The sequence below is a fragment of the Physeter macrocephalus genome, chromosome 2, assembly GCF_002837175.3.
Source record: "Physeter macrocephalus isolate SW-GA chromosome 2, ASM283717v5, whole genome shotgun sequence".
NCBI lineage: Eukaryota > Metazoa > Chordata > Mammalia > Artiodactyla > Physeteridae > Physeter > Physeter macrocephalus.
In genome coordinates, this window is record NC_041215.1 from 135751110 (window position 1) to 135775613 (window position 24504).

General features: G+C 48.5%; 1 protein-coding gene across 34 annotated transcripts in view; it reads left to right on the forward strand.

The window, feature by feature from the left end:
• The window catches only part of LRRFIP1 (LRR binding FLII interacting protein 1), a 150496-nt gene that overhangs the window by 67197 nt on the left and 58795 nt on the right, over positions 1 to 24504 (forward strand). For 25 of the 34 annotated variants that reach the window (XM_028482976.2, XM_024124616.2, XM_055090806.1 and 22 more), the window contains exons 2-5: positions 12927 to 13013; positions 19171 to 19188; positions 22234 to 22281; positions 23908 to 23952. In XM_028482976.2, coding sequence (XP_028338777.1) covers positions 12927 to 13013; positions 19171 to 19188; positions 22234 to 22281; positions 23908 to 23952 — 198 coding nt within the window. The remainder of the gene's footprint in view (positions 1 to 12926; positions 13014 to 19170; positions 19189 to 22233; positions 22282 to 23907; positions 23953 to 24504) is intronic. The other 9 variants (XM_028482925.2, XM_028482932.2, XM_028482962.2 and 6 more) reach the window with 1 other exon arrangement.

Genomic DNA, 24504 nt, shown 5'->3' on the forward strand with positions numbered 1-24504 from the left:
AGACAAAAGAACACTCAATGAACTGTATTTTTTCTAAATAAGGAGAGGAATAGTAGAAATGACAGAGCCGCAGAAATGTTTATTTTTCTATCTTTCATACTGTACCAACTTTTTAGCTGTCACTTGTGTCACGCCATGCTGGGAGCTGCTGGGCACCAGCCTCATCCCTGCGTGCTGTTTAGCTCTTCCCCGCCATCCAAACAGACAAGCTTGCTGAGGATGGGAATGACGGCTTCTGGCTCTTTCCTAGCTGGTTCCAGGAGAATCACCTGAGCATAGGAAAGGCTGTCCAGTAGTTGTGTGCTGCCTACATGGGAAAGTGTGGAGTTGCTGGAGGGTCCAGCCTTATTCTGAGAAGGAACAGTGTTAGTGTTTTGTGTCACCTTAAAGGTGTGGCGTTTGCAAGGAAGACCCTGAGTGGAACAGGTGAAGTGAAGGGTATGGAGCCCAGAGGCATTGGCTGGAGGGAACCTGTCACCTGGAGAGCTGCACAGGTGAGGCTAGGCTGCTCTTACCTGTCACCCGTCGGTCCTGTCGGTCACACACAAGGTTATTTGTGGCCATCACGCCCTTGCTGGCAACGCCAATATGTTGAGACTGTTGAAGCCAGTGTGAACATCACTCATCTCAGAAAACAATTTTTAATGTATTAACAACAAGAGGAGAATTTATTTGCATGGAAGATACTGTGCACTGTTTTTATTCATCAGCTTGAGTGTGGGTCGTTGTTAAGCCAGAGATTGTGTTGTGAAGTTTGAATAGGTAAATGGTATTAGTCTGCTCTCGATAAAGGAACATGAATAATTTTGTTCCTGATTAAAATGTTTGTTATTCTGCTATGTTTTTCTGAGAAGCAAAGTCAGGAGATTTCCAGTAGCAAAATGGGGAAAGAGAACTCTATGGACAGTCTCAGGGTGCACAGAATTCACTCCAGTGTAGAGACACAGCATCTCAGAGGCAAAGGAAGCACCCAGAGATCACGTCACCTGGTCCCCTTGCCACCGGTATTGAGGGCTAGTGTTCAAAAGTGATGCAGTTTGTCCAAGTTCACGTAATGGGTCAGCAACAGAGCCAGCGCTGGTAGCTTGGTCTTGAGACCCCTCTCTGGACAGTCTCTGTCTTCGGAAACTCAGGGCCCCGCTGAGAACATCACAGTCACAGCCGCGAGAGGTAGCTTTTCCACCTGGTCCCCCACGAGCCAGCTCCTCACAAGCAGTGACGTAAAGTGGCCTTGTGAGGTAAAGGCTTCTTTGAAGGCTGCTGTTTTATCATAAAATTCCGTGATCATTTTACAGTCCATAACACATCTGATTTGATTTTGATGGAAACATAGTGTTTTAAATAACCAGTTAAACTTTAGTCCTTAACTTTATGTCCTCCAAGTCGTCAAGTAAAATTCATAACGTGTCTTGTTTATCTTGTGGCTTAAGCACTGGCCCCAAGACCTGTGCCCCGAACCTGTGCCTGGGCTGTTTCAGCAAGCATGGCTGTGCAGTAGAGGGGTTCATTCCCCCCCCATCCCACCCCGAAGTTTTAAAACTGTGGTTTGCAACTCTGTCAGACCCAATGCCCCTTTTTTATAGCAAGTTTTGTTGTTGTTTTTGTGGTACGCGGGCCTCTCACTGCTGTGGCCTCTCCCGTTGCGGAGCACAGGCTCCGGACGCGCAGGCTCAGCGGTCACGGCTCACGGGCCCAGCCGCTCTGCGGCATGTGGGATCTTCCCGGACCGGGGCACGAACCCGTGTCCCCTGCGTCGGCAGGCGGACTCTCAGCCACTGCGCCACCAGGGAAGCCCTATAACAAGTTTTTAACATCCTTATTACTAACCTGAAATGAAGTTCCTAGGTGGTAAAATCTCCCTTTACACATAATTTCAAGTCAATATAATGTTTTAACTGTAACATTAAAAAGAAATAAAGTGAAAGTAAATTGCAGTGACAGAATGTGAATATTGAGAGTAACTCTTGGGAAGGTTCTGAACAAAGCCATGTATGATCTTCCCTTGATTTCCATGCAGATTGCATTCCTGGAACATCCAGTGTAGGTTAAAACTACTCAGAATGTATTTTGAATTTATAAGTGAGTTGGAATGAATTTGTAGGTCTGAAAGTTATAATGTGGTTTTTCTATCTGCCTGAGTAGCCAACAGGAAGTCTCTCCTTGTGCGGGCCTGTGTGAGTACAGGATGGTTGACATACCACGCCCTGCCCCTAAATGCCATCAGTCCCCTCCTCCAGTCACTGTGACTTCCCAGCACCCCCCAAGAGAATGCCCTCTCAGGCGTTGGCACTTCCCCCACGGACAACTGTCATCCCAAAGTGCCTTCTTCTCCGTGGCCATCATAATTACAGTGATGGCTGTAAAGAGCAGGCCCCCTCGTGGGGGAACTTATCATGATTGCCTGAGCGAGGGGTTTGGAAAGAGGAGATGTTGAGAGTGGAGTAAAATGCACGTGGCAGCTGAGGGACACGGGGGCAGTGGACACATGTGGTACAGAGGCCAGGATCGCCACTGTTTCTGAGCTGCCGGCTGGTATACGCTCCCTCTCCTGTTCCTGCCTGTGCAGGAGAACACATTGCCCAGTCTGCTTGGTTGCTTGGAATAGCAAACTATTTTTAGAATCTACTGCATATGAGGAGTTGGGGGTTTACATAGAAAACAAAAGTTGGTAGCTGTTGCCACTTCCTTTAGCAAAGTCAACTCAGGAAAATAATAAAGATCAGAGAGGAAATAAATAAAATAGAGATTAAAAAATAGAAAAGATCGGGCTTCCCTGGTGGCGCAGTGGTTGAGAGTCTGCCTGCCGATGCGGGGGACATGGGTCCGTGCCCCGGTCTGGGAGGATCCCACATGCCGTGGAGCGGCTGGGCCCGTGAGCCGTGGCCGCTGGGCCTGCGCGTCTGGAGCCTGTGCTCCGCGGCGGGGGAGGCCACAGCAGTGAGGGGCCCGCATACTGCAAAAAAAAAAAAAAAAAAGAAAAAAAAATAGAAAAGATCAATAAAACCAGGAGCTGTTTTTTTAAAAAGATAAACAAAATCAACAAACCTCTAGGCAGGCTCACCAAGAAGAAAAGAGGGAGGACCCAAATAAACAAAATAAGAAATGAAAGAGGAGAAATAACAACTGAGACCACAGAAATACAAAGAATTATAAGAGAATACTATATACGGTTATATTCCAACGAATTCGACAACCTAGAAGACATGGACAGGTTTCTAGAAACATACAGCCTGCCAAAACTGAGTCAGGAAGAAACAGCTAATTTGAACAGACTGATTACTAGAAGTGAAATAGAATCTGTAATTAAAAAAAAAAAAAAAAATCCTCCCTGCAAACAAAAGTCCAGGACTAGACAGCTTCACTTGGGAATTCTACCAGACATACAAGGAAGAACTTATTATAGGAATCCTTCTCAAACTATTCCAAAAAAATTTAAAGGAAGAGGGAACACTCCCAAACTCATTCTATGAGGCCACCGCCACCCTGACACCAAAACCAGACAAAAGACATTCCAAAAAAAACAAAATTGCAGGCCAGTATCTTTGATGAATATAGATGCAAAAATCCGCAACAAAATATTAGCAAACTAAATACAACAATACATAAAAAGGATCATACACATAATCAAGTTGGATTCATTCCAGGGTTGCAAGGATGGTTCAGCATACGCAAATCAATCAGCGTGATACACCACATCAACAAAAGGAAAGACAGAAACCACATGATCATCTCAATAGATGCAGAAAAAGCATATGACAGAATTCAACATTCCATTCATGATAAAAACTCTCACCAAAGTGGTTATAGAGGGGACATATCTCAACATAATAAAAGCCATTTACGACAAACCCACAGCCAACATAATACTCAATGGTGAAAAGCTGAAAGCCTTCCCACTAAATTCAGGAAAAAGATAAGGATGCCCCCTCTCACCACTTCTATTCAACATAGTATTGGAAGTCCTAGTCATAGCAACCAGACAAGAAAAAGAAATACAAGGTATCCAAATTGGAAGGGAAGAGGTAAAATTGTCACTATTTGGAGATGAGATGATACTCTATATAGAGAACCCTAAAGTCTCCACAGAGAAACTGTTAGAACGAATAAATGAATTCAGCAAGGCAGCAGGATACAAGATTAATATACAGAAATCTGCTGCATTTCTTTACACTAATAAGGAAGTATCAGGAAGATAAAGTAAAAAAAAAATCTTGTTTAAAATCACGTCAAAAAAAAATACCTAGGAATAAACTTAACCAAGGTGATAATAAAAGTTATCTGCTGAAAATTATAAAGTGTTGATTAAGGAAACTGAAGATGATTCAAAGAAATGAAAAGATATCCCATGCTCTTGGACTGGAAGAATTAATATTGTTAAAATGGCCATACTACCCAAAGCAATCTACAGATTTAATGCAATCCCTATCAAAATACCCATGACAGAATACCCATAGAACTAGAACAAATAATCCTAAAATGTATATGGAACCAAAGAAGGCCCAGGATTGCCAAAGCACTTCTGAGGAAAAAGAACAAAGCTGGAGGCATAACCTTACCAGACTTCAGACAGTACTACAAAACTACAGTAATCAGAACAGCGTGATATTGGCACAAAAACAAACATATAGACTAATGGAACAGAATAGAGAGCTCATAAATAGACCCACACACTTATGGTCAATTAATCTACAACAGAGGAGGCAAGAATATACAGTGGAGAAAAGACAGTCTCTTCAACAAGTGGTGCTGGGAAAACTGGACAGCTGCATGTAAATCAGTGAAATTAGAACACTGCCTCACACCATATACAAAAATAAACTCAAAATGGTTTAAAGACCTAAATATAAGACATGACACCATAAAACTAGAAGAGAACGTAGGCAAAATATTCTCTGACAAATTGTAGCGATATTTTCTTAGATCTCCCAAAAGCAGTCTCCCAAGGCAAAAGAAATAAAAGCAAAAATAAACAAATGGGAACTAATTAAACTTAAAAGCTTTTGCACAGCAAAGGAAACCAAAAACAAAAGGAAAAGACAACCTACAGACTGGGAGAAAATACACGTAAAGGATGCGACCAACAAGGGCTTAATATCCAAAATATACACACAGCTCATACAACTCAATAAAACAAACAACCCAATCAAAATATGGACAGAAGGAGCCATGGCCGCTGGGCCTGCGCGTCCGGAGCCTGTGCTCCGCAACGGGAGAGGCCACAGCAGTGAGAGGCCTGCGTACCGCAAAAAAAAAAAAAAAAAAAAAAAGTATGGACAGAAGATCTAATTAGACATTTCTTCAAAGAAGTCATGCAGATGGCCAACAGGCACATGAAAAGGTGCTCAGCATCGCTAATTATTAGAGAAATGCAAATTAAAAGCACAATGGGGTATCACCTCACACCAGCCAGAATGGCCATCATTAAAAAGTCTACAAATAGTAAATGCTGGAGGGGGTGTGGAGAAAGGGGAGCCCTCCTGCACTGCCGGTGGGGATGTAAGTTGGTGCAGCCACTATGAAGGTTCCTTTAAAAACCAAAAATAGAGTTGTCATATGATCCAGCAATCCCACTCCTGGGCATATATCCAGAAAAGACAAAAACTCTAATTCAAAAAGATACATGCACCCCAATGTTCATAACATTGCTATTTACAGTAGCCAAGATATGAAACAACCTAAATGTCCATGGACAGAGGAATGGATAGAAGATGTGGTATATATACACAGTGGAATATTACTCAGCCATAAAAAAAGAATGAAATAATGCCATTTGCAGCAACATGGAGGGACCTAGATATTGTCATACTTAGTGAAGTCAGACAGAGAAAGACAAATACCATATGATGTCACTTATATGTGGAATCTAATAATAATACAAATGAATCTATGTACAAAACAGAAACAGACTCACAGACTCAGAAAGCAAACTTATGGTTACCAAAAGGGAAAGGGAGGGGGGGAGGGAGAACAAATGAGGAGTTTGGAATGAACAGTTACTAACTACTGTATATAAGATAGATAAGCAACAGGGTATATCTTACAGCACAGGGAATTATATTTAATATCTTATAATAACCTATAATAGAATATGATATGAAAAAAATAACTGAATCACTTTGCTGTATACCTGAAACTAACACAACATTGTAACTCAGTTCTACTTCAAGAAAACAAGAAAAAAAAAAAAGGCAAGTCAGGAAAGGATTCTGTATCACAGCCTCCTGGTTCCTTTGCAGTCTGCAGCATGTTGTAAATCACTTTAACGCGGGGCTGTGTGTGTTCACCAGCGACTCTGAGATTTCAGCCTTGCCCAAGAGGAGCTGTCGTCCTTCCTCATTCCCAGCAGCAGTCACACGTGGAGACAGAGGGCCCCTGCTTGTTTCTAAACAGAACCAGTTCTTTGTCACACTGCAGGCTTCAACTGCATGATATTCCTATTATAGTCACATGAGTGAACCTTAAATACATCCTTTAACTTTTCCCAAGAGGTGATAAGCTACGGTGGTAACATATCACGTGGCCTGAAGAAAATTCTGCCATCCCAGAGCATTAGGGTCACTGATTCGCACATCAGTAATGAGCAGTAAGTCTCCCCGGGCTCCGCGGGGCAGACTGGGAGTAGTCCCAGGGCATCATCTCGGTGCCTTTCCAGGCTCCAGGGCTTTCTCCTTCTAGGTAGAGGAAATGACGAAGCAGCTCAGGCCCATTTCTCAAGAGTCGTCCTAGAGTTACGGCTCATAAACCCCTTCCAGCTTCCATGTAGAATTCTGGAACCCCAGGAGAATTTAAGAACAGAATAAGAACTTTTTCTGGGACTGTGGGGTGAGAGGTCTTGGGATATAGAATTCCACACCATGCTCGAATCCCAGGAAAGCTTCGAAGCTCAGGAAGTATGCAGACAGAGTCAGGACTCCGGAAGTCATGTGGGGCTTTTTAGAAAGCTGTTGAGACTACGTCCTGGGCACCTCTGTCCCCTCCAAGCAGGCAGGACTTCGGTTCCACCAATGTTTATCGCGTTTCTGCTTTTCGAAGATCATGATGTGGGGTTGAACGGGTAGGAGCCACAAAAGGATACAGATATTATCAGAGCTCTTAGAGCCCCCGACATCACTGGAGTTGGGGTGCAGGATACTGGGGGCGGTGTGTGGTTGCTGCACCCTCGGGCAGTGTCTACCACTGCTTACAAAACCTCCAGCACAGACAGGAGGTCAGGGAGGAAGGAAGCTGTGCAGGGGCCGGGCTCGGAGGGCAGGGCATGCCTCACCCAGGGCTTTCTCCTCCCGTCCTGGTGCATAACTTCTCTTTTAGTTTTGCTCAATCCCCAGGCCAAGCAGGGGGCTGTCCCCGAGTTCCCTGACCCTGAAGAAAGGAACAGCCGTTGTCTCTGGATGACCGGTTTTTTGCAGCTGGGAGTTTCCGGTACTCCGAGCAGGAGGCCTGTCAGGGTCACTGGTAGAACAGGCTTGCATCTGTTTATCCGCTGACTTTTGTGTCCCGCTCTGGTAGAATCCACTTCTGCTCTGTGGTCCGATCTAGAACTAGAGCTGATCAAGCCCTTGGCCTAGTGCAGAGACCCCTCACCAAAGTAACTCCTGTTTTTGCCGGTAACGGTTTCACATAACCCTCCAGCCTTTCTCCAGCCCAACCCGGGTCTGGGCCGCCGAGAGAGGGCATTTCAGAGAGAAGCATCACTTTGGTTGTCTACCTCCTCGGCCAGCCTGTGCGCCCCTGTGGCCGGTGGCCTCCGTGCTTCTGCCCCTGGACCTGCGGGGTGCTGTAGGGCTGGTGTCCCAGACCCGGGCTGGGTGCGCCCGGCTGTTTTTAGCCATTCGTTTAGGAGGCCCTGGGGCTCAGACTTGTGCTTCTTTGTGTGTTTTTAGCATCTCTCAGACCATACGTATCACCTTAGTGTCAGAGCGTTGTCTTCTTTATCTCTGGTAAAATAAAATGTAAAAGTGGAACTTTGGAATCAAGGGTTCAGCTTTTTAGAATTATTTGGAGGCAACTTTGGTGACAAAAGGCATCTTCTCTTCCCAACCATCTCCACCGTCAAAGGGTGCCTTGCTTGAAAGCCCCGTGTCTGTAAAGCTCTGTTTATGAGGTTCCAGGTCAGGACGGTAGGATCCTGGGGGACTGTGTCCCCTGTGAGGGGGCTGGGACTCTGGCGTTCGTTCCGCACCAACACTGGGCGGTCCTGAGAAAGCCAGGGAGCCTGGATCTCGTCAGAGGAGGCCCGGCTGCGTCAGCTCCTCCCTCCCCAGCTCCCTAATCCTGGAGGTGCGCGGGAACAGGGAGGGGGGCCCGACGGTGAGGGCTGGGGGGCAGCACCGCAAGGGTTTTTAGCGATGGCGCCGGGCCACCTTCTCGCAGCAGTGAGCTTGGCCTTGGGGCTTCTTCATTTCTTTCCTTCCCTCTCTTTCTCTCCCTTTCAGCCTCTGCTCCCTTCCCGCACCCCCTTCCTTCCTTCAAAAAATGTTTGCTATTTATTATGAAAAATGTCAAACATACCCAAGCGGAGATGGGATAACAGAAAGCAGAGGTCGTCGCGCTGGAGGGAGCAGCCAGCTCCCTGGGGGGCGGGTTGAAGCCCAGACTGGCCGCACCCGAGGCCCTGACTCAGCGGGCCCGGGGTGGGGCTGGAGACTCTGCATCTTTCACAAGCCCCAGGGGCTGCCGCTGGGGCACAAGGGCCCCCCTTCCTGCTGCCAGCCTACGGCCACTTTCCCCACCTGAGCGAGGTCGTATCACGTCATCCTTGAATGTCTCAGTGTGTATCTCAACAGAGATGGTCTTGGGCCAAAAAAGGAGGATTGGGGGTCCGGAGCTACGCCTGTTCCAGAGCCCCTTTCGAGGACAGGGGGCTGAGGGTGGAGCAGCCCGGCCGGCCCGGCCACCAAGCTCTGGGTGGGAGCGCGGCCCTGGCAGTGTCGTGCGGCCCCAGCGAGCAGGCCGGGGCTTGGTAGCCAGTGGAGGACCCACTGACCTTGACCTCCGGTGGGCGCTGAAGGACGATGGCTGACAGCCGTCGCGGGCGGGGGGAGGGGGAGCCTGGGAAGTCTCGTCTCCCAAACCTTGTTTTGCAGCCCTGTGCAGTTTATCGTTTGTACCCTGAATGCCATAGGTCCGTCTCCTTTGCTCCATCCTTTCCCTTCGGCTTTGTGCGCACCCCCTGAGACTGGGGCCCCAGGCTGCACGTAGAAAGTCCTTCCCCTGCAGTCTCGGCAGCGCCGCGAGGCCTGGCCGGAGTGCTGATGGCCAGGAAGCGGCACTCCCCTATAGGCGAGGGACAGAAAGTGAAAGTATGCATTTGGAGACTCAAACAGTGCGACATGGCTGTGACCTCAAGCGTGTGAGTTTATATTTTACGAAGTGTCAGTCCGCAACGGATTTGTCCTGCGTCACCGAGGCGCTGGCCGGGGGCACCCCGACCCCTGGAACCGCTCGCCTGACCGTCGGCAGCTGGAGGGCGGGGCTGGGCCTCCCTGGAGATCTGGGGGGCAATGAACTCGTGCCTGCAGGTCACCAGGGTGGGCCTTCGCTATTTTGTACCTTCTGTTCATTGAACGACTGATCTTATCAAACATTTCCTCTGATGCTGTCTTAAATAGCATCATCTGTGATGCTCTGTGTCTGGCTGTTTTGTGTTCTTGGCAATGTCAGCGTTTTAGAGTGAATTGTGTTGCCAGACCTCTGTGTGGTTTTTCTTTTAGGCAGCTCAGGTTGTGTCAGGGTTTTTCCGCTGATGCTGGGTTTGTGCTAATGAAGTTGGCTGTGCGTAGGTTTTGTGCCCCTTCAGACGTTGGCTTGTGTATCCGTTGGCTTTTAGCCAGAGTCCCAGAAGCAAAAGCATGGTTGTTACCACTTCCTGTGTTATGAGAGCCTGGTCTCCACATAGGAGTCATGTAAGGATCCTGTGAGATGTAGGTGCTTCATATGGCGGAGACTGCAAGCATTTGAAACTGTGCTGAATTATTTATCTCCTTTCCACATTTTAATCTAAGGTGAAGCTTGACCACATCGATCTGTCTTCAGGGTTGGCTAGCTCGTGTCCTCACAGGGAGCTTGTCCTGTAACTTGGTTCATTCATGGGGTCCCTTTGTCAACCCAAACCCAGGTCCCTCAGGTCGGGGGTTGTTCTCATGGACAGGACAGGCACGCTGGGTGGACGTGAGGACCGGAGAGGAGGGGGGCCATGACGGGAGCCCTTTGCTGGTGGGTAGAGGCCCACCAGAGTAGCTGGGGTCTGATGGGACATGATTTTGGAGGCCTGCCAGGCTGGTGGGGAGGCCGTCTCAGGTGGCAGGGACCACCTGCCGAGAGAGGTGGTCTCTTCCAGGATCTTTGCTCCGGTCCCAGAGGAGGGGGCTGGACGGACAGGCTGGGGAGGAGGTGGGGGTGCAGGGGCTCGGGCTCCTTAGTCACAGAGGCACCCACGCCGTGTGAGCAGGAGTCATCCATCCCAGACCTCATCGCCTTGTGTCCGTTGTCTGCTGATGCGTGACAGATACCCACAGATGTGGCAGCTTGGAACAGCACACGTTGATTATCTCACCGTTCCCGTGGGTCAGGAGTCTGGGCACAGTCTACTGGGTCCTGTGCTCAGGGTCTCCCAGGCTGCGGTCAAGGTCTCGGCCGGGCTGCATCCGTTCTGGAGCCCAGAGTCCCGTTCCCGGCTCACGTGCTTGTTGGTGGCGTTCGCGTCCTGCTGTTGTGGGACTGAGGTCCCATTTTCCTGCCGGCTGTCAGCTGGGCCGCTCTCATTCTTTGTCATGCGACCCCTCACAGGCCCTCTCGCACGTGGCGGCTTGCTTTTGCGAGGCCGGCAGGAGTCTCTGTCTGACCTCCGGGCCCACTTTTCCGGGGCTCACCTGGTGAGGTCAGGCCCAGCCTGGAGCTCTGTTTTCATGAACTCCAAGTCGGTTGATGAGGGACCTTCGTTACTGGTGCGCTTCTCTTTGCAGTATATGTAACCCAGTCACAGGAGTGAACATTTGTCATACTCACCGTCCTGGCCACACTCAAGGGGACAGGAGAATGTAGAGCATGTACAGCAGTGACGGGAATCTCGGAGACCACCCTAGAATTGTGCCTGCCACACGCCTCTCTCCTCCGTCCCCCTGTGGCAGCCCCTCCTTCTTCCAGCCTCTTTCTCACATTCTCACTCCTCCACCCCCCTCTTCTTCCTCCATGCCCTCCCTTCTCTATTCCTAAACCCCCTTGCGGTTCCTCACCACCCCCTCCCCAAGCTGATGGGCTGTGGCTGCCTGGTCCACACCGGCTTAGAACCTGAGCCAACAGCCAGGGAGCCCAGGAAGGGCTGGAGAGGCAGCTGCACTCAGCGTGGACGCAGACCTCTTGCTGGCCCGTTGATGGGGCTATAGGGAGTCAGTGTACCCAGAAGTCAGTGTATCAAACCTTCCCCTCCCCTCCCCTCCCCTCCGTTTTGGCTGGATCTTTTTATAGACCCTGAGCGAGTGGCTCATCACACAATGTAGCATGGTTTAGAAAATTGAAAATGGCAATGAGGTATCAAAGTTCTGATGCAGTTGTGATTTTTGACATCCTTGATTTGAAGGACCTGGGCTTGGGTTGATAAAGAAACCACATGAACAAAGCGGGCTATAGAATAAATTCCTTATAAGGACATTAGCTAGCTAATCTTTGACAGGTCAGCTGTGGTCAGTTTTCAACTTAGATTAGAACTTAGAAAGAAGACGAATTTGTAGTTCTGTGCAATATAATTGTGGGGTGAGGGCGAGGGACGTCCTTGACGTGAGGAGCCACGGTCCCGGTGGGAGCCTGCGGTACAGGGTGCCTGGCCTTTGGGAAGAAACTGGACAACAGGACATTTGGGCCACCTCACTGCTTGCTGGCCCCAATGACCACGTCAGAAGCACGTGGCCATCTCCGATGGCCCCGTTTTAAGATGACCTGGGGAACAGCGAAAGCTGTCAGAATATTGGAAGAATCACAAGTGTATTCCCATAAAAAATTAAGTGGAAAGGATGGATTTGTTGGACACCAGAAAACCTGGATCCTGGTACCCTTGCACCGTTCACCTCACTGGGCCGTTTTATCACCTGCGATAATGAATAAGCTCGAGATCTGTAGAATGCGAAACAGGGTTCGAGTGCCAGGTCCGACGACGTTGGTGGGTCCTGGTCAAGCATTTTAGATGCTCTTGGGTAGAATAGGGCAGATCAGCTACAAGTTGACAGGTAGTTAAATGGAGCCAGATTTTGTTTTAATGTAACATTCGTAACAGCTGGAACCACTCTGCTCTGGTGGAAGATGTCTTGCTTGAGAAAAGATGGGCTTCCCAATGCTCAGGTGCTGAAGGGGCAGCTGGGGGGCAGCGGGGAGTAGTGAGGGGTGATCGGACAGGAGTTCTGGAAAGCAGGGGCAGAGTCTCAGCCCTGTGACCTTGGACAGGTCTGGTGGCCTCTCCGGGCCTCTGCTCCCTGGTCTGTAAAGGGAGGGGTTCAACCAGTGACCTGGGGTCTTGTCCAGCTCTAGTGCTTTGCCCCGTGCACTAATCTGTCATCACTCCGGAGGAAGGCAGACCGCCCAGCTCTGCCACTTACGGGCTGTGTGACCGTGGGCGCCCTACCCTCTCTGTGCCCTAGTTCCCTTATCTATTAACTGGGTATGGTAACACCGTCTCCCCAATAGGGCTGTTACGAGGAGTCCGTGGCATAATATACATGAAGCCCTCAGAATAGCAGCCATTGGCATTTAGTAAGGGGTCAATAAAAGGGAGCAATTGTGACTACTGTAACTATGGTGACTGTGATTCCTGGACTCTTTTAACGCTTACAAGTCTGTGTTACCATGTATTAACCTCTGAACAAGAGCATCATTGTTGACCGTGTCCTGGACAGGAGCCCCTGGTCTGTCTCCTAACGCCATCTCCGGGTCTGTTGCAGGCGGAGGCCAGGCTGGCGGCAAAGCGCGCGGCGCGAGCAGAGGCCCGAGAGATCAGGATGAAGGAGCTGGAGCGGCAGCAGAAAGAGGTAACTAACGCCGGGCTCCTCGGCGGTTCTCGGCGGTTCTCGCGGGAGGGTTCCTTCCAGGCGGAGCGGGCCCGCGCGGGGGCACGTGCCCCTCTGATGTTGCTCTCGATTTGAAGGCACCTGTGCCTGTGACTTTGGCTCAAGGTCAGGCCAGGGCGTGGCACAGCACACGGATGCCAGACGGCCCATCCTGGACACTCAACCTGTCGGATCCTGGGACGAGCCTCCGCACAGAGCACTTGCCCACGTGGATCTCCCCGGCCCGGCCTTCCGGCCGGAAGGAGCCAACTGGTGCTGGCTCTGGACTTGAGGTTCTAACTGTTGAGCTAGAAAGCCCGTCCTCTGAATTAACACGTGAAAGAAGAACAGGTTATTATTTGTTTAGGCTATAACCAGTCTCGTTTCAAAATACTTCCCCTGGGGTTTTTACACTTTTTCATAGGGTTCATGAGGCCTGAAGCCCGTGTGTGATACAGAGAACAGAATAAACACTGGATGAAATAACCAGGAAAGAAACTGCCCTCCTGGGAAGGTGGATAGTAATGTGTTTCCACACCTGTTAATGCCCTTGGCTACTTTCTTTCACCACCTTGAGCCGGAGCCAGAAGCCACGTGGGCAGCGTGGGGGCTCTTTCACTTGCAGTTCAAGGGGTGGGCTTTCCTGTGACCTCGAAGCCCGCGCAGCGAATGAGCGGGTCCCTCTCCGGGGTCTCCGCCTTCTCCCGTGGGCCTCGGTCTCGCGGGGTCTGGGGAGCAGCCGTGCCAGGCCCACCGGCGGCTCCGCTTGTTTGGAAGATTTGAATGTATTGTGTTGGAGAGGCGGCCAGCTGCTTTCCCCAGGGATGATTTTCATACTCAGAGTCTGGTTTGGTTCATGTAGCCAAATTTTCAAAGTCGAACCGGTGTCTTCAAAGCTTGTGACGTTTCAGATAAAACTCTGGATTTCCAGTCTCTCGTAAAACCACTGCAGTTTCTGCCAGGTTCCCAAGGTCACGTTCCCTGTAGAGGCGAGGTGCTCACTGTCCTTGCCTGCCTGACCGAGGGGTTTGCCCCTCTGCGTGGGCGTGTGTACTCGGGGGGAGGGGCGTGGCCAGGCTTGAACTTGAGGAGGAAACCTCTCCCACGTGGCTCCAAGAATCTGTTGAAGGTTACTAGAAACTCAAGCCCTGGGGGTTAGTTAGGAGAGTCATACCTGGGTCCTGATGACGGGAGGGCGGGGGCCACCAAGGTGGCCCCCGGAGTGATAGGGGTGGAGGGGACATGTCCCTGAGAGAAAGGCCACACAACACGCCAGCGATGATGTTGGGAAGCGGCCCAAGCAGAGGGGCAGCCACACCTCGACCGTATTTTAGGCATCACTTGGGGATGTGAAAAAGAAATACTTCTATGGGGAGAAGTATTTGGACTGGAAGGTGGAGAAAAGGGACAGGTGTTGTTGTTTTGTAGACCTTTGTCACTTAACCTGGCTGAGACAGTGTCACCTGGGCTTTAGGAATCACCCTGACAGCAGCCAACAGCCGGGCACCAGACTCTGACATAAAGAGTACTCGTTGGAGGCCACCTAATGGAATAGTTCTCTTAGCCTGGACTGGTTTCTAAGTTAGAGATTTGATTGATTGATTGGTTGGTTGATTGACTGAGCCGAGCCATGTGGCTTGCGAGATGTCGGTTCCCTGACCAGGGATCAAACCCGGGCCCCAGCGGTGAAAGCGCCGAGTCCTAACCACTGGACCGCCAGGGAATTCCCTAAGTTAGAGATTTTAAATAGCAAATTGAGTTTTCGAACTGCCTGGCATCGATGTCTGTTTAGAATATTCCTGTCCATTCAGCAGCTACTTGCAAAGCCCCCACGTGCAGGACACTGCCAGGCCCTCCCCTCTGCTTTGGAAACCAACTGGCACGGAAGCTCGGGGGTTAATGCAGTGGCTTCATCACAGTTTGCGGGGTGAGGCTGCATTCTCCAGCGCCAGCAGAGGCTCATTCGTTCATCTGCTTCCCCTGCTTTCCCTCCAGCCCCCAGTCTTTTTTATATTAAGGCCTTAAAAGAGCTGTAAGAAGAATTTTTCAAAATACATTGTTGCCCCTCCAGGTTTTGCCACATTTGACTGAGTGGCCGTCTGGTAGCGTTTCTGGTGGCCTGTGGCTGTCCCCTCCGCTCTGTTGTTGGAGCTGGACCACTGGACTCGGGAAAGATGACCTTGAACCTGTCAGGGGGCCTGCCTTTGGTGGTGTTATCAATGATAATCATCTTATCATTTGTCTCACAAGTGAGAGAAGGTTACTCTCACAAAGGTAAAATTTCTACAAAATCAAGGCCAAAATGAATTACATAGTATATACATACATATCTATCTTTCAAATTATAATATATTCTAGCCTTAGTTATGGGCAGAATTGAATTAAATATATAGTTGATCACCTAAGCAGCCTATTACAGAGTTCTTTGGCAGAAGTTCTTGATTTAGAAAATGAACGTTAAGAGGAATTCGGCTAAGTAAGAAACCATTTATTCGAAGGGCCTCCTTGCAGAGCAAAGCACCCTTTTCCCGCTTGGAGTCAGAGAAAGCGCCCTCCCCTTCCATTTTGATTCTGCAGAGTGATCTGCTGCTGAACTCCTGCCCTTCCGTTGCAATATTTCAAGTCGCAAAACTGCAGCTGCTACCCAAAGATGGGAAGCTAAGTCAGGGCCATTTAATTTTGGTACCCTTAAATGGGCGTTGGGTGTCGGTGGGGGGAGGGGGGGGGACCGTGTGGAGGGTCCCCCGCCGCCTGCCACGCCAGGCACAGCCCTGCCCCTCACAGCAGCCTCGCCAGGCCCTGGGAGCCCCCCTGTGCTCTCAGGACAGGGGAGCCCGGAGGACTGAAGTACCCTGGCCCGGCAGGAGCTGAGATTCAAGCCCAGCTCCTGTGCAGCGTGGCCTGCCCTGGGGTGTCTGGTGCCTGCTGAGGACCTCGGGCTTTGCAGAGAAAATTTGATTAAAACCTGGGAAATCCGATTACAAATGCCACGGTTTGCCTCACTCGGTCAGACACACAGTGTCCTTGGTTAGTAGATGGCATTAGAATCTTGAAATTCTTTTTTTAAAATTTATTTTATTGAAGTATAGTTGATCTACAGTGTTGTGTTAGTTTTTGCTGTACAGCAAAGTGATTCGGTTACACATGTACAAACATTTTTTCATATTCTTTTCCCTTACGGTTTATCACAGGATATTGAATGTAGTTCCTTGTTCATCCATTCTCTATATAATAGTTTGCATTGAAATTCTTTATTCTTGCGGTAAAGACACCTGGGTGCTTCACAGGGATGGAAATGTTTTCCTGTGATTCAAGTTCCATGGAAGGTCTCGCACAAAAACAGTTCGCTAATTGGGTGCCCTCAGCATTCAGCCACCGCAGAGATGCTTTCAGACGTGGGAACACGTTTCCAGGGACCTTTCTCAGGATCAGGCCGTGTGCCGGATGGCCCAGCCCCACGCTGTGAATTATCTGGGTGCAGAATGACACCCTGGGTGGGGGGGGCGGCCTGTATCGGTCAGGCAGGAAGCAGAGAAAGTAACTCCGGGCAGCACGGTGGGCGAGTGCAGACGCTGAACGAAGAAGCTGTAGGTGGGGAAAGCCAGGACAGGACGGGCAAGAAGGCCTCGTGGGCGATGAGAGTCAGATGGCGGAGGCCTGGAGGATGGAGACAGGGCCCTGGCTCTGCCCGGTGGTTTGTGTCGCTGTGTGAGCCCCGGAGCACTGACTCACACAAAGGACAGTTTTGCTATCATAAATTCAGTGCGCTTGGGACAGGAGCGCATTGCCATTTAAAGCGTATGTCTGCTTCCTCAAAAAAGGGATTTGAAAGGTTTAAAATAAAATACGCATATCTTTCATTCGTAGTCAGAGAGATCTGGGGTGGGGCGGGGGGCCCGGCAGGGACCTCCTGGAGCCCCTGGCGTGTGGCGGTGCTGGGACTGGGTGCTGTCACAGTCTGGAGAGGGGTCTGTCCGGGTTTTATTGACAGGCGAGGAAGACGGACCTTAATTAGACAGTTTTCCCAGAAGCTTGTCGTCTTCCCAGTACATCCTCTGCCTCCAAATCAAGTGTGTAACCAACGGCGAAAACAGAGGGCGGCGTCAGCGTGTTACCCTTGGGATCAACCTTGGCAGAGAGCACGCTGCCACTCGCCCCCAGGGCGGGCGGAGACCCACGTAGTCCTCAGCGTTTTGCAAGCAGACGTGCGCCTTGAAAAACAAGTTTTTTCCTTGGTGCTGATTCAGGGCTCGTCCTGTAAACACAGACGGACCTTGGTGTCCGCTGAGTGTTACCGAGAACACGGGAGCAGCCGCTGTTCGTCTAGCTGATTCTTGACGTGACCCGTGTCCCGGGCTGGGGGAGTGGGCCCGTGGGCGTGCACGGGCGTTCGTGTGCACGTCTAGAGGGAGGAGACAGACAAGCTTGCAGGTTTGGGGACACGCTTTTAGGACTGAGGATGGTGTACGGACAACATCCCTGGGTCTCCCCTCTGCATATCACATCTCCGGGCCTATTATTAGAAATAGCACCACAATCTGAGGTTATACAATCTGATAGCCCAGGTACTGGCATTTTAAGTTGTTGATTAAGTGGAAATGAATATGCTTTGGAAGACCCGTGTTTAACTAGTAGGGTTGATATGTTGGCGTAAAAATTGAGAAACACAGTCCCTGTTTCCACCGGCTGGCAAGCCACCTACCTCTGCACAGGCGCTTCTGAGCAGGACCAAGGCTCTCCTTAACACGGAGGTCAGCTCGGCTGCAGGCAGACCGAGGCTGTGAATGCCTGGAGAGCAGTGACCGTCGCTGGGGGCTCAGGAGAGCAGGAAGCTGGCAACACCACTGGGGGGTGTCGGAGATGGGTCGTGGTTGAAGCCACACTCGTGCCTGGGACCCCCCAAGGCCAGCATGAGAGTGCACACGGAGGAGAAGTGAGAAGTGTCACCAGTGCTGGAGGAGTGTAGACCGGTCATCAAGCCCCAGCAGACCCTGAGGACATGGGGGCCTCGAGCCGGCTGCAGATCTATCCAGATGGCCCAGGCACCCCAGCCCTCCTAGCCGCCCACTGCACCCTCCAGAACGGTTCTTTTCACCCGTGCGGATGGTGAGAACCGACTACATTAGCTGTGCTTGGGGGCTGTTTCAAAGGATTAGGAGCTCCTTTTCAATGGATTTTTTAGGGAGAATATGTAGATATTCTTTGGGAAATCTGAGTGAACCTTTTACTTTGTTCGAGAACCTACACGAATGGAAAAAAAATGGTGGTATGATGCCCAGGTGATCTCATGATGATCAGAGTGCATCTGCGGTCGCTACTGACCTGATAAACATTTCTGTTGGAGGAACAATGTTTAATAGTCATAGTGTTGAGTATATTGATCTGTGCTCACCCACGTAGGACTAGAAGCACTGAGTCTCAAGTCTTGTAGTTGTGGCAGTGCCTTGGGCAATGCCTGACTCAGTCAAAGTTTTGTTGAATGAATGAATGAACGGATGGGTGGAGCAGACATCTCAGTCTTACCTAGAGATGACTACAAAATTAGGAGAAAGCTCTAGAGCAAACTAATAGGTCAAGGTATGATAATAAGCTTTTCAAATTTTTTTCAGTTATATTCCAGTGATCACTCCATTTGGCTGGAATTTTCCTGGTATTCTGTTTGTATCTGTTGAATTTTCCACGTATTCTGCATGAATCAGAACGTGAAAGCCTCTTTCTTCACTCTTTGTGAATTTGACCAGTTGACTTTCCAATTAAATTTCTGTACTTTTTTGTTAAACTTTGATCACGGTGAAAAGAAATTTTAAATTGAAGATGAAGTTCTTTTTCCCATTAACGGTAACAGGTTATACAAACTTCTGCATTAGAATAGTAGCAGGATTCTTGTAGACTTCTGTGGACATGCTTGTGTTTCACCAATATATCTAAAATAGAATGTAAAATCTGTGATGAAATTACTGATTATTTCAATGAGACTTCAAGAGGTTTTCTTCATTCCTATTTTACCAGTTTTCACCTTTTTTCCAATATGGCTTTTACTCATATCTCTAGGTACTTACAGAACCTTTCTTTCTGATGTTTATACTTCTGTAACTGGATTATATATTTCTTTTCCAATTTCTTTTGCCCTCCTCTATAGATCTATCAGGTTCAAAAGGTAGGCTCTTCCTTCTTTATTTTCTAATTTGCATGTACTCTTTTTCCCTTGCCAAGGACCTGGTCACCTTTCAGAAATAACACCTTTGATTGAAAACTCATCCAAGTTCTTACTGCTTCTTTTACTGCTTTATTTATGAACCGGTTTGAACAAGAATGCTTAGGTCCCCACTTCAGCCCACACGCAAAGCAGCCGTCAGCACACGTTTCTGTGTACTGAAAGCTTTTCCCATCTCCCTTTTCTCAAGAAATTAGAAAATTGTTGAAGAGGAAAAATTAACTCTAAGACAAAAATCACACCTCAGAGTTTGGAAAACCTTTTGAAATCAGATATTTAAAAAGAAAGATTATCCTCTCATATAATTTTATTAGAAAGGGTTCAAGCTATCAAGGCATATTACCATACATTAGGAGATTATTACATACTGATTTAAAATCTGAGTAAAAAAAGAAAATGATGGTATAACAGTAAAATCCAACAGCTTAAAACACACCTGCCTTCTATCTCCAGTATTCTCTGTTTCCTAGTATTTTGTACAGGCAGCTGAGGTTTAGAAATAAATGCACTGAGCAGGCCAGACACAGAAAATAAAGAGGAAAATAACCAAGTCAGTGACTCCTGATCCAGCAATAACGAAGGAAGGAGTAAGCGGTTCCCTGAGAACTTATAGAAAGTGTTTACAGTGAGTCTCTCCCAAAAGTGAATTGTTGTTACTTACGGCACCTGTAATAGCTTCGTGTTTACAAATTTATTTAGTTTATAGATAAAGAAGGGACTCTATTTGTCTTTGAGAGCAACTAAGAAAATCAGAACAAGGTGACTTAATTTCATAGGTTAGAACATGCCGACCCTTTAAACACCCTATATCAGTAAATTTAAAATTCTGTTTTCGGATTCCTTTACCAGCTACAGTTCCAAATTGCCTTTCCTTCCTGCCCCCCTCACTCTGCATAACTACTGTCCCCCAGAGTGTTAAGAAACCAGTTAAGTAGGTGCCAGAATCTATTTGAACTTTGTTAGTTTTTGCAGGGTCCACTTGGAAATGTATGTTGAAGCTAGAGTTCCAACCCATACACAGAGAACCTAGGTCAGAATTTCATAGGTAAAAGGCAAGGCTGGGAACCGTCACAGTATCCGATGGAGCAGGACATAATCGCCTAAAACCTGGACAAGGGACTCCTATCTGGTCATTTCCACTTTGATTCACTTCCATCTGGTGCTGGATCGAGATTATTTTCCTTTTTCCAGCTCACCAGGGATACACCCTTAGAACTTTGTCAGAATGGTCATTTGTATACAAAGTACAACTAGAGGGAGCACAGGAAGCCCTCCGTGCACATTTTTATAATAAAGATGTGTCCAAGGGAAGGGAAGGCTCTCTCCTTGTCACTGAGACTCAGGAAGCGGAAAAGGAAGCAGTAAGGCTCTGTTCCAGCCCATCAGCTACATCCATCATGGATTCTCTGCTGCGGAATCAAAGCTGTTTCTGAAAGACGAGCACTTCTGCATTTGTCTGGCTTTAGCTTCCTTCCGCATGACTCACTGGCTAATCATAGCAGTTGACATGTGCAATATCGTACACTTTCTAGAGTTTGCTGTGCTGCCACTGCTAGCTAACACCAGGACTACTTGTTAACCGCACTTACTGTTTCCCGGGGTGCCCTCCCTCCATGGGATGGCATGGAGATGTAGCTGTAGAGTTACAGCAACTGTTTATAAGGCCACCTGTGGACTCGATGAAAGACTTTAAATACTGATTCTTATTTTTGTCCTAAAAAGAGCAATAGGTAGAATGCAGTATTTGATATGGGTATAGAATTGGCCAAAGAGGGAAATACGGAAATAGAAAATCGGATAACACAGACTTCTTTTGGAATTTACTTTTTGTGAATTTCTATAGGCCCCCTCCTTTTTAAAAACCACATTTTCTTTCTGTCTTTGCAATTAAGCCATGAGATAGAGGAGGGTTGATGGCATCAAATTTTCGTATCTGGAATTTGACAGTGAGAGCGGGGCTAACGGGAATTGAACGCAGAATAGCTTTAAGCCGTTGCTTTTCACTTAAACTGATGTTAAAACATGACTTTAGGAAGTGTTTACGTTTATTTCCTTTCTCGATTTATAGTCTAAGGAAAGGAACTTACAGAAAAAGATTTGGCTTATGTGCTTCGGATATTAGGGTTCTGTATTGTTTGAATTTTTAAAGCACTGTTAAATTCTCCCTCCTGGGGCTTCCCTCTTGGCGTAGTGGTTGAGAATCCGCCTGCCGATACAGAGGACACGGGTTCGCGCCCCGGTCCGGGAAGATCCCACGTGCCGCGGAGCGGCTGGGCCCGTGAGCCGTGGCCGCTGAGCCTGCGCGTCCGGAGCCCGTGCTCCGCAGCGGGAGAGGCCACAACAGTGAGCGCCCCGTGTACCGCAAAAAAAAAAAGAAAACACCAAGCAGAACTTTTCTTCTCTGGGCCAAGACCTCTTCTGCAACAGCCTGCTTGGTCATCTTGCCATCAGTGGCATGTTATAAAGACGTCCACAGCCCAGAAATTCTCGAGGGCCTAAATTTAGCATGGCTATCAGATAGCTGGAGCGAGTGTACCAGAAATCTAGGGGCAGCACTCCGTTTCTCCCCCTTTCCTCTGGTGGTCTCATTCCTGTTGTAGCAACACGGGAATGGCTTTGGCTTCTCTTAAATTGTGCTTTTATTCCTGCAGTACACCTGCTCTGAAGGCATGGACAGCTTTACAGAGGGGCTTGAAAGCTGCTGGGCTCAGTTTGAATTCCTGGTCTCTACGGAGGCCACCCCCTCGCCCCAGACTGCTTTGTCCTGGGCTCTCTTGTCTTCCCCGAGGGAGCGGGTCGGGAGGGTCTGTCTTCACAGGCTCACAGGCTGCGTGGGGGTCAGAGCCTGACCATGTGCTTCCCTGCTTTGCCTTGGCATGCTACCTGGACCCTGAGGCTTGGCAACAGTTTGGAAATGCATGTCAGAACAGTGTCCTGTGCGATTACCGTTGCACTTCTTGCCTAATTTTCTTTCCCTTCTGTCTGTAGAAATATTATGGGCTGGATACAAAGTGGGGCGACATCGAGCAATGGATGGTAGGCCTTGAATCTGATTTTTTAAAGCTTAAATGGTTTGTAATTGGATTCTTCCACAGTTTAATCACATGGCTAGATCCCTGTTGCACCCTAATTTGATACTGAGTGATTTCCTGCTGGGCATGCTTGCATCTGGCCTGGGTGTTTACATCCCACGTGAAGCCTGCTTAGAAGGTGCCCTGGCCAGGGTTGGTGTCAGGTCTGTTCAGTAGCAGCTGACTCCTGGAGCTTCCAGGCCAGCGTTTGTGAGGGTCTCCACCCCGACCATGACCCCCATCTCCTCTGCAGTGGACTCCCCACTGGGGCCACTCAGGCTGGGCGTGTGCCCCCGGCACGAGAACCTTCCCACGAGCCTCCGGTCCAGCCAGCTCCAGTTGGAATCCAGGGGGACGTGTGATGCTGCATTTCCTTCACTCACGATTGCAGTCTGCTGCCCGGTCACCCCATTCCAACCTCTATACTTCGCTGCTGGGTACCCCCCGCCCCCCCGCCCAACCTCATCCTCTGTGCCTGAGAAACCACTGTCCTCTGGTGAGAAAATTCCTTTACCTTCTCACCCTGTTTCCTGGCACCACTTAGCTGTCCCCCTTAGTCAGTTAAGAGCTGGCCCGCCCCTCACGATACCCCTGTCCTTACGACCCTCCCAGGGGGAGACCTTGCCCCTGGCGGGAGGTTCTAGAAGAGGGGGGATTCCAAGAGCTGTCCACTGGTCCCGAGGGAGCACAGCTTCATGCCTCCTCTCACGAGTTCATCCACCTGAGCGCTCCCCACCTCTTCCTGTCCTTGTCACCTTGCTGACTGGCCTCGTGGACATCATCACATACCTGTAGCGTTTGAGAACCTGACCAGTATGGAGCTGTCTTATTAGATGTCCCTTACACATAAAATAATCTAAGGGAGTATAAAATTACCTAACATGTGGAGATCTGTGTATAATAGAAAAGAAAACAGTTGTTGAAATATAAAGAGCACACAATTCCTCTTTTTAAAAAATTATTAACTTCAACCTCTGTTATGTGTAAACCATCATTCTAAGTTTATATGGCACAGGCAGATGTATGTTTATCAAATCGTAAGACACAGTTAAAAGATGTGTCAGTGTCTTATATACCACTGAGAAAGAAAAAAAAAGTTGCTAATTATAATCGTGAGCAACTTTGATGATAAGATATGCCCCAACTTCAGAGACGTCCAAATGCAAAATGGAGCCCCTTAGAATGCACAAAATATAGTAGATAGGGTGGCATCCATATTGGATCTCTTACGAAAATGATTTCTCTTCCGATTCCTGAAGAGAAGTGAGTAAGGTTTTGAACGTAAGAAGAAAAGTAGGCTGATTTCAATGGACCACATTCGATTCGGAAAAAATTAAGACCCTGCTTTTCACCCAACACGCACTTGTTTTTAAAGCCAAAATGAAATACGCCGATTATTTGTGTGCTTAAGCCCCCCACCCACTTTTAGAAGAAAACATTTTCCCCCAGTGGTTTAATTGAAGCCTTTAAGCAAAAGCAAAGAAAATATTTGTTTGACATTTATATCAGAAATACTGTATTGCGGAGTATCTAAGCCTTCTCCTGTGTCTGCCCTAACCTTTCTGTGCTGTTTTCTCCGTTGCTTTGGTAGGAAGACAGTGAGCGCTACTCCCGTAGATCCAGAAGAAACACGTCGGTTAGTACCGTGTTCGTTCATTGCCTCGGCGTTTTGACTGAAGTCTGATTTGCAGTTTTAATGGCTGAAATACATAAATTGTCTATCTATATGTATATACATCTATCTATAGATCTGTATCTATGTCTATATCTTAATGATACTTACGACAGAAATTAACTAACCCTGATACTGTTACCTAAACAAAGACTGTGAGCTCAGCTTTTAGCATTTTGACCTGACTTTGGTGAGGGGAGAGTGTTTGCAAGTTTTCTGAGTATTACTATATTCATGACGGTTTTAATGCTTTTTTCGCTATTGAATACCCATGAATAATCTGCAGAGTGATATGCATTAAGCTACATGTGTGTGAACAGCATCACTGTAGTGAAATTAAAGTCGTGTTATCCAGACACAGTCTTCTGTTAAACAGAGGTGCACAAACAAAGCCCTTCTGGCGAAAACCCCGACTCACGTGCGCTGAGATTTTCGGAGGGGCCTGAGCTGCCCCGCTGCCGTGTGTCGGGTCAGCCCCTTCCCTCTGAGAGCTGTCATTGGTTTCTCTGTGTCTGT